This window comes from Fusarium verticillioides, chromosome 6 (genome assembly GCF_000149555.1).
Source record: "Fusarium verticillioides 7600 chromosome 6, whole genome shotgun sequence".
Taxonomy (NCBI): domain Eukaryota; kingdom Fungi; phylum Ascomycota; class Sordariomycetes; order Hypocreales; family Nectriaceae; genus Fusarium; species Fusarium verticillioides.
The window spans coordinates 3,123,137-3,139,066 of NC_031680.1; the positions used below are offsets into that span (position 1 = coordinate 3,123,137).

Consider the following 15,930-nt stretch of genomic DNA (forward strand, 5'->3'; position numbering starts at 1 on the left):
CAACCTAAATAAAAAAGAGACTTAGGAAAACCTGGTCAAATCCAAGAACAATGATACAGCAGCTGGCTAGTTTATCACGAGAAATATGTAAATGTCTACAAAAGACTTCTTGTCCCACTGACTGAGAGTTATAGCCACAGCAACTCTGTAAAACGCCAGCTTCTTCATAAGGGAGACATGAAATTTGAGCACCTTTGTTCAAGGCAGTATAGATTTTATATGAGATTAGTATCGCTTAGGACGTCTTTAAACTAGGTAATGATGTCGGAAAGTCTCCCAGTCATGGGAAAGTTTGGGCAGCCTTATCGACGTAATGACGCATTCAATTCGAATGATGCGTATCCTAGTATGAGAATGGACGACGTCTATAGAACTCACTATCCTCAGGCTTCCCCTCATAAGGAGCATCAACAACATCAGCATCCAAAAACCAAGACGGATCGCCCTCAGTCAACACCTGGCTCCAACCATTCCCCATCCACCTTAACAAATTCCCCGTAGGATCGGCACTCTCAAACTTATAATCCTCCCATCGCGGCGACCTCAACACCTCAAGGCACTGCACAGAAGACCCAGGCCACAGCGCTACAATGCGTGACCCAAGCCTACCGGAGCGATACCACGATGAGCACTCATCCGTGTACACAGTGCCTTTGAAGTACTCGTCTATGTACTGACTAAAGTCAGCTACACGCTCGGGCTTGGCCTCTATGGTAGCGTAGTCTTCCTTCTGAAGCTTGCGGATCGCTTTGACGATGTAGTCGCCTTGTGCTTCGAAGATGCTGAGTAGGCTGCCTGAGCCTAGACCGCAGTTGGGACCGGCGATGAGGAAGAAGTTGGGGAATTCGTCGACTGCAAGTGAGATATAGGTCTCCCAATGTGGTTTCCACTTTTCTGTGAGCGCCTTGCCATTGCGGCCTCTTATTTGGAAAGTCGGCGGCGCCTCGACGTCGTAGCCAGTCGCGCAGACGAGAACATGAAGTTCGACCTCTTCCCCAGAGGTCACTTTGACTCCTCGTTCTGTGATCTCTTCAATTTTTTGGCTAATAAAAGTGACGTTTTCTTGTTGGAGAGCACTCAGATATCCAGGGCCTGGGGTCAAACGACGACAACCAGGAGCAAACGAAGGGATAATCTGCTGGAGATCTTTTCTGCCTTCCAGTTTCTCCTCCATTTGCTTCTGAAAGAGCTCTCGAGCCCCGGTCTGCACATCAGTGCCCATCAAGGTCAAAGGATAGATTGTTGCAGCTTCGTCTTCGAGTGTCTTTCGCATTTTGTAGAACCTGTCTGGCTGCCTCGCGAGCATCTCTTGGTGACGACGTGAGACTTGTCGATGTTAGCCTACCATTCCCAGATACGGGGCTTGTCTAGGAACTTACACTTGGTCTCTGAAGGATCCATTCCCAACTTCTGCATAGCTGTGTCGCCAAATGCAGGAACAATCCAGGTCGGCGATCGAGCGAAACAAGTTACCTTGATCCCCTCCAGTGGCTGGATCGCGGGTAAGATTTGAATGGCGCTCGATCCATTGCCAATGATTCCCACGCGTTTGTTTTTCAAGTCGCAACTACCCGATTGTTAGGCTATTTTCATTTGACGTAGATTAACTCTGTAATTACCTCTCGTCCCAAGCACCAGAGTGCATGAGCTTGCCCGCGAATTCCTTCAGTCCCTTGATCTCCGGCCAAGCTATCTGATTTAGACCCCCTTTTGCAGAGACGAGGATGTTCGCAGTATCTTCAAATGTCTCTCCAGTCTTGACGTTCTTTACAGTGAGTCTCCTAGAGCTTTTTGTCAGCCTTCTTGAGACCAATCGCATCCTTTTCGCGTCACTTACCAGACCTTGTTCTCCGAGTCCCAAGTTGCCGAAGTGACTTGATGAGACGTCTTGATGAAGCGGTTGGCACCGTATCTCTCAGCGACATCTTGCATATATGCACGAATTTCGGCGCCTGGAGCGTAAAGGGAGGACCAATAGGGGTTTGGCGCGAAGCTGAACTGGTAACAGTATGCTGTCGATTCCATCAGTCCCTGTACAAAAGACTATAACCATAGATAGAGACTTACATGGAATATCACAAGCCAGGCCAGGATAGCGATTCAACCACCTGTTTCTCAAGTTAGATCAAGGTCACCAGGAATTGGAGGCAAGATGTTTTACCAAACTCCTGAAGTTTCTTCATTCATCTCATAGACAGTAAGATCAATATTTCTCAGTCTCTGTGTCATTCTATTCGTGTCGTTAGTTTGGGCGTTTACTTAATGTCATTCAACCTTGACTCACCGAATAGTTGAATAGATACCAGAAAAACCAGCTCCGACAATCACAACTCTCATCGGACGCTGATTCTCGACAGGAGTGTCTTTCAGGGTAAACTTGGGCCGGTTCTCTTCAGAACTGTTCTGTGTGGCAGTATAGCCATTCTGACCAACATGGTCGCCATTACTTCCAGGCGAGTCGTCAATCATGTTTTATGTATATAATGTAGTTTGTATTGTCTGATGGTTTCGCTCTCGTATTCGTGGTATCGTTCGTTCGAGTGCGGAGTGTGGAGTATTAAGCATAAATACTATGTCTTGGAGTATCCTTCGTACTCTACTAACTCGGCACTGCCGAGGGACTACACAATAATGATCAAAGATCATCACAGAATCGGAAATTTCCCAAGGTAAAAAGGAACGGGGTTATTGCACGAGATCAGTCAATACAGTGCATAGATGTAATGCCGAGGCAATAGTCCCGAGGGTCGCGGGCTGAGTAACTCCAAGGCAAAGAGGCTGGGCGTAGAATATAGTTGTATCCCCAAAGCAATATCTAGTCTCAATAGCAGTGTTTTGCCGATTATTCCTTTGATCCTGCTGAACGCCATCATGGTCTTCGAATCACCAGCGTGGGCGCGAGCGCTCCCTCCAGTGTCTCTGCCAGACAGCATCACAATCGAAGAATTCATGTATTCAGAACAACATGGCCGCAAACCATTGAAACTGTCCCGTAATCCATACACTTGCGGATTGACGAGTCAGACATATACTGTTGCTGAGGTCCGGGAAAGGGTCGACTACATGGCCAGGGCCATAGCGAAACGACTCGATTGGGGTGTCGCCAACGGCACGGAATGGGACAAGGTGGCTTGTGTCTTTTCTTGGAACACGGTAGGACAACAATATTTGAAGATATGAAGAAGGGAATTACTAACTGAGAGGTGTTTTGATAGATCGATTACGTTCCATTGACCCACGCATTGCATCGCCTCAACGCTATTGCATCGCCTGCAAATGCAGCATATAGCGTCTCTGAACTCACACATCAACTTCGAGCGACAAGTGCAAAAGCCTTGTTCACCTGCGTCTCTCTCCTTCCCGTGGCTTTGGAGGCAGCGACAGCGGCAGATATCTCGAAAGACCATATTTTCATCCTCGACATGCCTAATGAAACAAACAACAGCGCGTTTGTTGGTCTATCTACGCTGATAGATGAAGGAAGGCATTTGCCTCTGCTCCCGCCGTTGCTATGGGTCAAGGAGCAAGGAAAACGACAGGTTGCCTATATTTGCTTCTCAAGCGGCACCTCTGGCCTTCCGGTTAGCCCCTAATCCCTATTTCAGCAATTAACTACTTTTTTGCAAACGGGCAGATGCTAATGTGGTTTTAGAAAGGTGTCATGTTGTCTCACTACAACATCATCAGTAACATTGCCTTACAAGTCGCGTATGAGAGCTATGGGCGGAAATTAGCTGGGGTTGAAACGCAGGTCGGACTGGGTCTATTGCCGTTCAGCCATATCTACGGTCTAGTCATCATCTCTCACATACTACCTTGGCGGGGTGATGAGGTGGTGGTGCTCCCAAGATACAATCTAGGCCACATGCTCGCAGCCATACAGAAGTACAAAGCTAACCATTTGCCGCTTGTATGTTGTGCTTTTATCCATCACCCTTGTATTCGGCTGACCCAGAAACTGTTATAGGTCCCGCCTATCGCCATTCAGCTACTCCAGAACAAAAGAAAATGCGACTCGTACGACCTGAGTAGTTTAGAATGGGTCACCTCAGGGGCTGCACCCCTCGGCGCGAAGACCATCGAAAGTATGCAGCAGATGTGGCCAAGATGGAAAGTTGCACAGGGCTATGGTAAGACGATGGACAACGAGTCATAAATCTTGGGATAATAACTGACAATATTGCCTCTACCAGGCTTGACGGAAAGCAGTCCTTCTGTTTGCTCCACAAGCCAGCATGACATTCTCCCCGGCACATCAGGGTCCATCGTTCTCGGCACCCGATGTAAAGTTATAGATGAGAATGGCTTGGAAGTAACGGAGCTCGAGAAGCCAGGCGAACTCTTCGTCCAATCTCCAAACATCTGTCTCGGCTACATGAACAACGCCAAAGCCACAGCAGAGACGTTTGTGTGGGACGAGGACGGTCGTTGGCTTCGAACAGGTGATGTTGTTGTTATACGTCTGTCACCTCTTGGTACAGAGCACGTGGTCATCGTCGACCGAATCAAAGAGCTCATTAAAGTGAAGGTATTCACAGTTTATTCGATCCACCTTGAACATAGGCAAGACTAACTGGAGTAATAGGGCAATCAAGTGGCCCCCGCAGAGCTCGAGGCGCATATTCTTTCTCATCCGTTCGTCGCAGATTGCGCAGTCATCCCTGTCCCCGACGATTTCGCTGGGGAAGTGCCCAAGGCCTTTGTAGTAAAAGATGCTTACACGGGTAATAAGTCCGACGAAGAGATCGAGACTGCTATCTGCAAATATGTTGAAAGCCACAAAGCAAAGTACAAGTGGCTCGAGGGTGGTGTGGAGTTTGTTGAAGCCATTCCCAAAAGCCCTAGCGGTAAAATCCTCAGACGGGTTTTGCAAGCAAGAGAGAAGGGAAAGTCAGTGGGCGCCACGGCTAAGCTATAGATTGAGCCATACGGTTAAAATTCCACGGAAGGCGATTAAGAATTACTTTGAGCGCCTTGGACTTGTGTTAGAATGATTCGCCGGCCTCGGTTCGTTGGTTACATGTCTCAGAGAGTGAATGTAATTTGAGCCATAGATGCCCTCTTCATACAAGGCGGGTCTGCGGACACGAAACATCAGCTGCGGCAAATGAACGAATAGTGCCTTAGCATGCCATGAGCTTGCTAGCAGGTGAAGTGCATCCTCAACCGCCATTCCTTTCGACTAAAGAGTATGAATGGAGCAATGGAGGAGGAGTTTGAGAATCTGAGCATGCTCGATAAGCCCCCTAGCATCAAGTTACCCTTAAACAAGCCACATTAATCATGTTCGATGACGATGACACATTTCGGAACTTATTCGTCTACTTTGATCTATGCTACTTCTCCTAATCCTTCTGACATGACATATCACGCAAAGAGTTCATCAAGATATGAAATCTGGGCCTGCACGTTTTCATCAAAAGCCGTACCAAAGTAAGGTGAAAAGTGCCCCATGCCCTTGAGAACAACAAGCTTCTTTGGCTCAAGTGCCTTGTTGAAAGCTTCAAGTTGCAAATGAGGCTGCGTCGTAACATCGTGATCAGCAATGATCATCAACATAGGCGTCGGCGAGATACGATGGATATAAGCCAATGGCTCGTGAAGCAGAGCGTATGTCAGACTCTGCACTGTACACGTCTTGGCCCAGTCAAGCCCTCGCTGTTCCATTTCGCCGATGAACGGGATCGACTCTGGATCTTTGAGAACAGCTTGCGAAGCACCTCTCTTAAGCTCATCAAGAGAGCTAGGAAAGTTGGGGATCTTGGAGGGAGATCCTTCCACTGTGGCCTTGGCTCGTTCGCCGAGGAGTAAGCTTGTCGACGCGCCTGGCATGCGAGAGAGCCACTCGCCTGAGATGAAGGGGACTTGCAAGATGACGCCAGCGATATCGTGATTCACGGCTGCTGCGCAGATGGCATTTCCGCCGGACATACTGGACCCCCAGTATATGACTTTGGTAGGGTCTACTTCGGGCAGAGTGACGGCAAAGTTGAAGACGTCGAGGTAATCGCGAGTTTGCAACGTCGGATCGACCTGTTCCCGAGGAAGACCTCCGCTATCTCCCCAGCACCGGTTATCGTAGGTCAGAACACCATAGCCAGCTTGGTTGAATCGTGCTGCAAACTCGGGCAGAAAGTGAGATCGCAGTCCTGACCACTGCGTCGAAAAGCGAGTCAGTGGAGGACAGAATCACGAAACTGGCCTGACTTACACCACTCGACATGATGATACATGGCCTTTTCTGACCAACAGAGAACAGAGTACCCTTTAGTTTAAGTCCATCATAAGTGGGAATATCGACGTCTTTGTGAGAAACCATTTTCGCGTGAGAAATAAGTATAGGAGTAATTCTAAGTGGTTGGTCTATTGAGCAGAACAGAGTCGTTTCAAGATTTGACTTGAATGCGAGATAACATACGAATATGTATATTTGATCAAGTTAACTCTTAGGTCCATGCTGAAGGCATGATTCTGAGCCCGAGGCATAAGGTATTGTGAATGGCGACATCCCTCGGGAAATCGACCCTCGGCATTTCAACGCCATGGCAAATTATATCGCTTGAGCCGCGGACCCCTCGGCGTCAAGACGAGCAATGCACATCAGTAATTGCTAAACTTTATATCCGAAAAGAATTGTCCATCTTCAAGTTCTTATTCGATCCATATCACCCCATTAACGACTGTTTCGGAATTATCGCATTCACACTACTACTCAAAATGTCATTCCCCAAGATAGACAAGGACACCCTGGACCGTGTAGTAGAATTGGCCAAGAACAAGAACATCCTGGCTGGAGCTGCTGCAGTGTTCCTGATAGGCCTTCTCCCACGATTCAACGCATGGCTTACCAGGAGAAAGGTCAACAATTACCTTACCGACAACAGTTGGGACTGGAAAAGGGAAATCGTTGTTGTCACTGGCGGTAGCAGTGGTATTGGCAAAGAGATTGTCCTCAAACTTGCAAAGAAGCACATCAAGGTCATAGTTATTGATCTGAAAGCTCCAAGCTATCAACTTCGTAAGTCAGCATCACAACTTCTCAATAACCCGCTGACAGATTTTAGCCCCCAACGTATCTTTCTGCTCAGCAGACCTCTCTGACCCCGTCGAAATCTCCAAAGTCGCCAAGCAGATTGTCTCTGAACATGGCGACCCGACAGTGCTCATTAACAACGCTGGAATTGGCAACGCTATGTCTATGCTTGCTTGTCCCGAGTCCAAGATCCGCAAAGTTTTTCACGTAAACATCATCGCACCGATACTGCTTGTGAAGCACTTCCTGCCTACCATGATACGAAGAAACCATGGCCATATTGTCAACGTTGGAAGCCTTGCTAGCTTCGCTACCCAGGCGAGTAACGTCGAGTACGGGTGTACCAAGTCTGGACTCCTCGCATTCCATGAGGGCTTGCTACAGGAATTGAGGCACATCTACAAGGCTCCGCTAGTGCGTGCAAGGTAAGATACTTCGGCTTGTGTTTGTTCTGCAGTGTGACTAATAGGCTGTAGCATCATACATCCGACTTGGGTGAAGACTCCGTTGATCGCAGACCTTATCGCCAAGGGGAAAATGAAGGACACCACGATATCTGCAGAGTCTGTCGCTGATGGTGTTGTGAACCAGCTTTATACTGGGTATGGAGCTCAAGTCATCGTACCCAATTCCTCGGCCTGGACTTCTCTGATACGCGGGTTCCCTGGTTGGATCCAGGAAGGTTTACGTGACAAGGTGTCTCTTGGGCTTCTACATGCAATAGCTAATTAATAGCGTCGCATGTACTCGTTGAATATCTATCAGTGCACTTTACAGGTAGACATGGAGCTGAACTGAATTGAGTGTAGCCACATGCACATATGGTTGAATGGCTAGCTGCCCACTGCTATATCAATGAAAACTGACCAAAACTTATTGACTCCTATCTGATCTCGTACTAAGTTTTCGTCTCATGGGACCAATTCTGAGGCAACATGCTTGTGAACGCAGGCTGCCGGAGCTAAAAGCGCATCGACTGTGATGACCGAAACCCACATACCGCCAAGGTACAAATATACCCAAAAGGTCTCACATACATGGTCAGCTAGTCAATATCCAGGTGTGGCTTCCTTCAAGAATTGTTTGTCAGTACGAGTGGACTTGGGGCTGACTGAATGTTGGTATTGCTGGAAGCAAGAGAACAAGAGGTATGTAGCTCCCAATTGACAGAACCAGGCCAGGGAGAATACCATCCTCGTACATAATTGTGAACTGTTGTCAATAAGATTCAGGTAGTTCAGGTCTCTCAGTACTCAGATTGAGGCCATCAAAGCCAGCTATCGAAATCTCTTGGCAATCAGGCTGCGGGCTACCTATGTTACAACGAGCTGGGTCGCACAGAACAGCCGCTGAGCACCAATACCCTTGGAACATCTCTGAGAGTGGCGCTATCCGATGGAAATGGCCTATAAATTAAGTTATTTTTCCACCCAAAAATGACCGTAAGCCAAGGCTCTAGTCCGTACTGAGCAATCGCATTCGACACTTCTGATGCACAACCTTAGCCGTGCGACTGGCTAACAATCAACGCAATTCCTTAAGATTCAATGGATGCTTGCCTTGTGAATCTTGGCCAGACGAGTTCGCGGATACCATGCTCTAAGACGCTTTCCAAAGACCAAAAAGACAAAGACGGCAAGGTTATTAACCAACAAAACACTGCAGAATATTCCCGCAAATACCGTCACATACCCATCTTTCATGATCCAGTTGATGACCTCATATCCAAACCCAAAAGAGATCGCTTGCTTGCCAATATTCATCGCAATCAACATCTCTGGTACATTTGCTTCATACGAGTCCATTGCATACGCTAGTGTATACGTCAAGAAGAAGAAGGCCCCTGTTTCAAGACAACGAGATTAGCAAAGAACACAAATGTCTGTTGTCAACATACCAAATTGGAAGAGCCCAACTGCGAAGACTAAACCGAACCAGTGAAGCTGTTTCTCGGCTGAGTATCCGTATAGGATCAGAGATGCGGGAGATACAAAAATCACCACGATGAGACACCACAGACGATGCTCAGCTTCGTAGATGTTGTTGTTCTTCTTGGCTAATCTGGCGGAGAATCGATCGGGGAGCGAACTGAATGGCCCAGCGGCAGCGAGGTAGCCAATAAATGCTGCAACGGCTACAAGTCCTGTGTTTTCCTTGAGGGCAAGTCAGTATTCATCCATAGATCAGTTCCGGTACTCTGACAATTGGCCAGGAATAAGGCGGAGCCGCTACAATACCGGGGAATGTTGCAGTGAAAGCTAGGGCTGCCAGGCCAAGAATTGTTCCTGCCAAGGTGAATGGTTAGCACAGCTGCTGTGCCTGTAATGAGTTTATCTGCATGTGACATACCATAGGTTGTGCAGACCCAGAAGACCGGTGGAACCACAAAATATGTGAACGATCGAATCTACAAGTCGCTCGTTAGGGCATGCGCTGTAAGTCACTGTACTGTGGCGTCTTACCATCATCATGAAAATCGGAGAGTTTGGATCTGTTCTCCTAACAAACTTGAGTTGTTGCCAGTAACTGTCACGAACGTAGGTTCGCGGCGTTGCCTGGATCTCGATCTCCTCGGTAGTCTGCTGCTCCTCGTCTTTTTGGAGTCTCTCCGAACCATCAGCGTTCAGTGAAACGCCAGGGATCTGGCTATCCCTGAAGAACATGGTTTCTTCAAAGAGAAAGAAAACAGCAAGTAGCAAGGCACAACCGACCACAAACTCAACCCAGAAGAAGAGGTTGTAGGAGTGGCCCCCTGCAAGCATATAGCTGGCGGCGACAGCAGACAGAGTGCCAGTCGTAAGCGCAACTAAGATCTTGATCAGTAGGGTTTGACCAGGGCAGTGGGTAGGTGGCTTACAGGTATACCATCCAAGGGCTGTGCCACGCTCGTGGAGAAAGAAGACATCTGCGACAACCTGCGCGGGAAGAGCCTCGCAGACAGAAGAGGCGGAAGCATGGAGCATTCGGAAGCCAAGGAGTGTGCCGTATGAATTGGAGAGGGCACTTCCTAGGAGACCGGCACAGTACTATCAACGCAGCTCGGTCAGTATAGGCCTTTTGTTTCGATAGTGGATAGCGAGGTATTACCAGCACAAGGGATATCAGCATGACAGGACGGCGGCCGACTTTACGATACATTGGCACGAATATTAGAGAGCCTGTGGGGGTTCCAAGTCAGCAACCGAAAGCTCAGGGGTAGACTGAAGACGTACCGAAACCAAACAGCAAGTTTGGGTACGTGGTCAGCTGAGAAGTCTGGCTTGGCGTCTTGTGGAATTTGAGAGCCAGGTAGTTGACGTATACAGTTGGACCGAACAAGCTTCCGTTTGCAAGGAACGAGTAGATAGATACTAGCAGTAAGAGCGTGGTCTTTTTCCATTTTGGCCACTGGTTGTATGGTCAGAACTTATGGACAGGAAGTAGATGAAAGCTGTGCACACCCGAAGAGGATCGTTGGGGTCATCAGAGGGAACTGGGTAGAGGGCCAGTCCGTAGGCAGTCGACTCTTGACCCTCTGTTTAGGAAACATGGTCAGCTAAGGGGACTGAAATCAAGAGTCTGAGGCGTTATGCTTTACCAGAAAGGCTCATATCAACCGTCCCGGGAATGTCCGGGTCCGTACGGCTGTAACGTTGTTACTAGTCTGGTAGATGAAGTTATCCAAGGACTCTGCCTACATAGCATCCAGGGTTGAGGCTTGGTTGGTAGCCATCATACTACGTGGTAGTGATCCAAGTTGTCTATAATTGAGGATGCAGTATGAGTGAGGTAGGGGAAGATTTCGGATTTGATGCATGATAGACAGAGAGAAATTGGCTCTTATATAGATAGCAATTGTGATTGGAACTGATACTCTATCATGGTATTGGCTAGAATGAACGCGTTTCTAACTGCAGGCTTACCATATTGTCTGTCTGCCCCTCCGTCTGTCCCTCCATGTTTAGGTTTTACCCCAGATCGGACTAAAGTGAGAATATGGGGTAGATGTGTCACTCTGGACCCACAGCTATTACCACGGCATAGACAAGCTGCTCTACCGAGGGAGGACACGGCGCTAGTAGAGGTACGAGATTTTGAGTTGCGTTTTGATATATCTATCAAGTATCAAGTAGATCAAACCTGAACCTGACTCTTTCCGGGGCCCCGAGGGTAAGCCTGCCAGTGGCCTCACTAATGCCAACTGTATGATTCTCCTGTATATCTAAGTTAGAAAGAGCCTTAACTCATTAGAGGTCGGAAACGTTTCCGTTGACTCAATTTCCCCGCAAAGTCTACCCCAGGTCAATCCAGTTCTCGACTCCTCCAAGCTCACTACGGCAATACCATTCGGTAGCCTTTCCCCACATCCTCACTCACTGGTTAGCTTGCCTCTACCTACGGTAAGAGTAGTCATCTGAGCCCCAATTTCTTACCTGGGGATTTACTCTCTTCCATCTCAGACTCGACTCGACCAACTGGGAAAATGGATTCTGCCGTCTTGTCACCGCCGCTTTCCACTCACCAGAAAACAAAGCGCACTCAGCGCCGCAAACGATCGACTCGAGCTTGTCTGTCATGCAGGTTCAGAAAGGTCCGCTGCGATGTCTCCGTGCGCGGCCAGCCATGCACCAATTGTCACCTCGACTGCAAGAATTGTCTGGTAGTTGGACGCGCTTCCAGGCTGTAAGTAATCTCCCTTACTTCTTGACCACTTTTCTCTCATTTAATTTCATTTCCTTCCTCTGCTAACTCACCTTGACTCCAGAAATCAGCAGGTACCGAGGAATGAGACAGATTGGTCGCCCGAGGATGATTATCAAGAGGACGGCCGGCAGCTGTCAGAGCATCTGGAAGAAGATGATGTTAATGAGAGCAGTAACGCCAATGGCACCGAAGCCGCTCCCACAGCCGCTGAGGCGCTCGACGACCACCCTTGGTTATCCTTTCATACGCCCGGTATCGACCCTGGGATGCTGACATTCGGTGATACTCTCGACGACGCGGCCTTCTTTGAAAATCGCCTCGGCGACAGCGAGACAGATACCGCAGAGATACACTCAATGTCATCTGGGTATGGTGATGGTCCTACCATCAGAGGTAAATAACCCATCCTCACTATTTACTCCATAGCATCTTGGTCCTGGTATCTAACCAGATTCGAACAGAAGCAAGCTCATCAGAACAAGAATCTATGTATAGTCATAGGATGACAGTCCCTTCAATTCCATCGGCTCAGCCAGCGGCGCAGAGGCCCAACACCAGCACCACGGTGCTCTTCGTTCACTACCCGTATCTAAAAATTCACAACATTCATTCAATTGCTCAACAAGATCTCAACTACATGGAGGCTCAAGGATGCTTGCACGTTCCAAGCCGGCCAATACTCGACAATTTCGTAGAGCAATACTTCAGACACCAGCATCCTTTCCTCCCGCTCCTCAACGAAGGCGATTTTTGGGAAATGTACTCTCAGAAGGAATCCACGGGCCCGCAGTCAAACATTTCGCTGCTGGTGTTTCAGGCTATGCTTTTCGCCAGTTGTAACGTGAGTCTGTCCTTTAGCCACATCCCTTGGTATGGAAAAAGTCAACTAACAACATCAAATTATGTAGTTCGTGTCACTTCACGTCATCAAGCAACTTGGTTTTTCGAGTCTTAGAACCGCTCGAGCCGAATTCTATAGAAGAACTAAGGTTGGTCTTAAAACAGCCTAATGGTCCCCCACTCTATTGACCAAAGTCCTGCAGCTGTTGTACGACCTAGGTTCAGAAACATCGTCTCTCCCTCTAGCTCAAGCAGCCCTTCTCATGATGGGCTGGGTACCACCCTCAAATACAACCTTGAACCCCTACAAGACTTGGCTGAGTTTAGCCATCCAGCACGCTAGAAGTATCAACGCGGACCGATACACAGAAGTGCCAGACCTAATAGAGATGACACCCACGAAACAACTGAAATACCACAACTCTCTCCACCGCTTATGGTGGTGCTGTGTCATCATGGATCGTATCTCGCCGCTCTGCACGCGCTTTAGCCCCAATATCACACACGACCGTTTTGATTTCAAGAACGCAATCCCTTTGGGCGCCGAACACCTCCAGGACGATATCTATCGGTCAAGCGTATTCACACCAGCTACTAAGCGGCGCCAAATCAGCATTTTCTCAAAGTTTCTTGAACTGATGATTCTTTTGACTGATGTTCTGACCCTTGTGTACCCGTTTGAGGAATCTGTAGTATCAAAGTCGCGATCCGCTGGGGACGAAGACCTCGCTTTCGAGAAATGCGAAGCCGCCTTGAAGGCCTGGTATTTGAGGGTTTCGGCTCAGTTCCCACCCTTTGAGAATGCTCCCGAAGAGTCGTATGGCAAAGGCAATGATCAGGACAAATCCATTGTGTTACAGACAAATCTCATGTGCATCTACTATCAGTAAGTTGTCCTATGCCCTGTCCTTCAGCACAGACTAACCAATGACATAGCACTGCGTCCATTGCCCTCTGCCATTCTAAGATACTACGGCAGTCTCTCACATCTGAATCTAATAGTGGAGATACAACAAGACCGGGGCGAAGTTTGAAACTCCAGCAAATCTCATTTGAGGTGCAGGATGCTGCTCAGAAAATTACAGAATGCTACAAGGAGCTAACCCGACGTCGCTTGGCACGCTGGCTCCCGGTATCAGCGTAAGTCCAACAAGCCGAACATAGCACTAGAACTTTCTCCTGACTTCTGAAACTAATGCTCTATTACAGCCTTGCTTGCCTACTTACACCATTGACGCTTCATACCATTACTGCGCGATTATCATCGCTTAGTAACGAACTATCATACAACGAATCGGTGGAAGCCGGGTCAGCTCCAGCATCAAATCAGGATCGACTGAAAGTATTGGTTGAGACTTTGAATGTTTTTTTCCCTCAGTACTACGGTGTAGAGTGGGTGAAGCAAATAGTCCGACACGTTGCCAACTTGGCCCAGGTTGACAGCCAGTGTATATCCAAGACCAGCGGCAGTTCTCTGACAGATTGGAGTCAGATTCTGAGAAGTCAACCAAGCATGTATCTGAGAATGATCTGGACGGTCGATGTTTGTATCAGCAAGGGGAGGCAGCCGGAAGAATTCGACCTCCCAGCCCGGTTGTGCTGCTTGTTAAAGGGGAGCAAGGGCTCAAGAAGCAGGCCGCGTCGCCTGCTGTATGTGACTGAGCAAGCCGCTAGTCAAGCAGGCCTCATAAACGACGATCCAGTAGCCTTTGCTACTGATCCCAAGCTATCTACCGTCGATGTGGATATCTTTGGTGAACTGTTGATGGAGATGTTTGAGCAGTAATAGATAGCAAAGTGTGACTTTGAAACATTCTATAAATCAAGTATGCTTTCATGTTCACGTCTAACCCTTACAAAATTGCAGTTTAATGACCAGTTCAATGGCGTTTCGACAATCTCATAAAAGGTATTCTAAACCTGTCCTAAGCTTACGCTAAACTCAGGCAAAGTTACCTAAGTCTTAATATTGGTTCCCTGGAGCTGTTTGTGGACGAATGTGGTTCATTCCTTAATAAGGCGCCGAAAGAACTTGAAATCACCTTTGTTTTTCTTTAGATTATTACATAGTACAATCACTGATATGGCCATGGTGAATATAGCAAAGCCAACAAAACAGAGATCTTTATGATACGTTATGAAATAAATTCTCAAAGTCTATAAGCAAAAGTCCTGTCTATATAACAATTGAATCATAGCAAAAACCACTAATGAATCCACCCTTCCTTTTTCATAGTCTCTTTCGTCCATTCATCCAACTTCTTCGCCAACTCCTCATCCTTCGCCGCGCTACTCTGCCACCAAGGCTCAAACAACCGATGATAGATCTCCATATACTCTCCACTCTGCTCTGGTTTCATGTCTGGACTGGCCGCGCAGAAAAGACTATTCCACGATCCCCGATCCGCAGTCCACATCAGTTTCATACATCTCAGCAATGACAGCAGCGGCAAGCTCCCAGTCGAATGTTGAACGCTCGAAGAAAGATTTGTTTCTACAAGGCCGGGATGCACTGACGTTGTCCAAATCTCGCCTTCTTCGTTACCTGAGCTAGGACCGTACTTGTTGTGGAGGGCTTTCGCGTGGAGAATGTTGCCGAGTTTGCTTTGACCGTAGCGCTCCCAGACACTCGCCTCTTTGAGCGATGTGTCTTCAAAGTTTATGCCGCCCTTGGGGGACATTAGATGGCCGGATGAAGAGAGGTTGACGATGCGCACGGTTCCGGGGGGTGATGACTTTGATGTTTTCAGCATCACTGGAATGAGGTGTTCGGTGAAGACCCAGTGGGAAAGATAATTGGTTTCCCACTGAGCTTCATGTCCATCTTTGGTAATCTCAAATGGTGTAGCCATGATACCAGCATTGTTGATAAGGCCGTGGAGGGATGTTTCGAGCGAAAGGAAGTGCTTGGCGGCTGCGACGACACTTGCGAGATCCATCAGGTCGATTTGCAATAGGTCAATCTTGGTTGAAGGATGGTCTTTTTGGATCTCAGAAATGGCTTTTTTTCCTCTATCGATAGATCGTGAACACATGTAGACGTGGGCGCCGTGTCTTGCTAGATGGGCAACCGTGTAGAGTCCCCTGCAAGAAAGGTCAGAGATCTAGATCGGTGGACAGGATGATCGAAGGTAGACTTACATTCCAGAGTTGCCACCTGTGACAATGTACACTCTTCCGGTGAGATCGGGGAGGTTATTGGGGTGAAAAGCCATTGTGATGGATGTCTTGTTAATTCAAGTGAAGTATTAAGTAAACTAAGAGAATAGTGTTGATGAGCCGTAGTAGTTTTGGAATGATGAGCATAATGACTTGAGAATTCATGCTAGAGCTGTCCTCTTATAGTTCTTTCTGATGAATTTCCAGCGAAAGTC

The 15,930-nt window shown here is 47.9% G+C and overlaps 7 protein-coding genes across 7 annotated transcripts; 3 read left to right on the plus strand and 4 right to left on the minus strand.

Moving 5' to 3' along the window:
- Positions 1-343: 343 nt before the first annotated feature.
- On the minus strand, positions 344-2,469 carry FVEG_01817 (hypothetical protein; the record flags this gene model as incomplete). The annotated part of the gene is made up of 7 exons (XM_018888819.1): positions 344-1,326; positions 1,380-1,567; positions 1,620-1,781; positions 1,838-2,012; positions 2,068-2,108; positions 2,162-2,230; positions 2,285-2,469. The coding sequence occupies 7 exons, from the start codon at positions 2,467-2,469 to the stop codon at positions 344-346; spliced, it is 1,803 nt and encodes a 600-aa protein (XP_018744834.1).
- A 402-nt stretch (positions 2,470-2,871) lies between these two features.
- On the plus strand, positions 2,872-4,918 carry FVEG_01816 (hypothetical protein; the record flags this gene model as incomplete). Its single annotated transcript, XM_018888818.1, has 6 exons — positions 2,872-3,153; positions 3,216-3,581; positions 3,653-3,910; positions 3,968-4,130; positions 4,194-4,528; positions 4,586-4,918. The coding sequence occupies 6 exons, from the start codon at positions 2,872-2,874 to the stop codon at positions 4,916-4,918; spliced, it is 1,737 nt and encodes a 578-aa protein (XP_018744833.1).
- Positions 4,919-5,367: 449 nt separating this feature from the next.
- FVEG_01815 (hypothetical protein) lies at positions 5,368-6,319 on the minus strand (the record flags this gene model as incomplete). Its single annotated transcript, XM_018888817.1, has 2 exons — positions 5,368-6,156; positions 6,212-6,319. The coding sequence occupies 2 exons, from the start codon at positions 6,317-6,319 to the stop codon at positions 5,368-5,370; spliced, it is 897 nt and encodes a 298-aa protein (XP_018744832.1).
- A 398-nt stretch (positions 6,320-6,717) lies between these two features.
- On the plus strand, positions 6,718-7,765 carry FVEG_01814 (hypothetical protein; the record flags this gene model as incomplete). Its single annotated transcript, XM_018888816.1, has 3 exons — positions 6,718-7,018; positions 7,065-7,458; positions 7,510-7,765. The coding sequence occupies 3 exons, from the start codon at positions 6,718-6,720 to the stop codon at positions 7,763-7,765; spliced, it is 951 nt and encodes a 316-aa protein (XP_018744831.1).
- An 812-nt stretch (positions 7,766-8,577) lies between these two features.
- On the minus strand, positions 8,578-10,745 carry FVEG_01813 (hypothetical protein; the record flags this gene model as incomplete). The annotated part of the gene is made up of 11 exons (XM_018888815.1): positions 8,578-8,876; positions 8,931-9,186; positions 9,236-9,318; positions 9,383-9,440; positions 9,496-9,839; positions 9,891-10,059; positions 10,121-10,191; positions 10,246-10,420; positions 10,474-10,547; positions 10,611-10,657; positions 10,711-10,745. The coding sequence occupies 11 exons, from the start codon at positions 10,743-10,745 to the stop codon at positions 8,578-8,580; spliced, it is 1,611 nt and encodes a 536-aa protein (XP_018744830.1).
- Positions 10,746-11,587: 842 nt separating this feature from the next.
- Positions 11,588-14,342, plus strand: FVEG_01812 (hypothetical protein; the record flags this gene model as incomplete). The annotated part of the gene is made up of 7 exons (XM_018888814.1): positions 11,588-11,695; positions 11,785-12,109; positions 12,178-12,557; positions 12,625-12,705; positions 12,760-13,442; positions 13,493-13,696; positions 13,766-14,342. 7 exons carry the CDS (start codon positions 11,588-11,590, stop codon positions 14,340-14,342), a joined length of 2,358 nt encoding a protein of 785 aa, XP_018744829.1.
- Positions 14,343-14,763: 421 nt separating this feature from the next.
- Positions 14,764-15,771, minus strand: FVEG_01811 (hypothetical protein; the record flags this gene model as incomplete). Its single annotated transcript, XM_018888813.1, has 2 exons — positions 14,764-15,640; positions 15,698-15,771. 2 exons carry the CDS (start codon positions 15,769-15,771, stop codon positions 14,764-14,766), a joined length of 951 nt encoding a protein of 316 aa, XP_018744828.1.
- Positions 15,772-15,930: the final 159 nt, after the last annotated feature.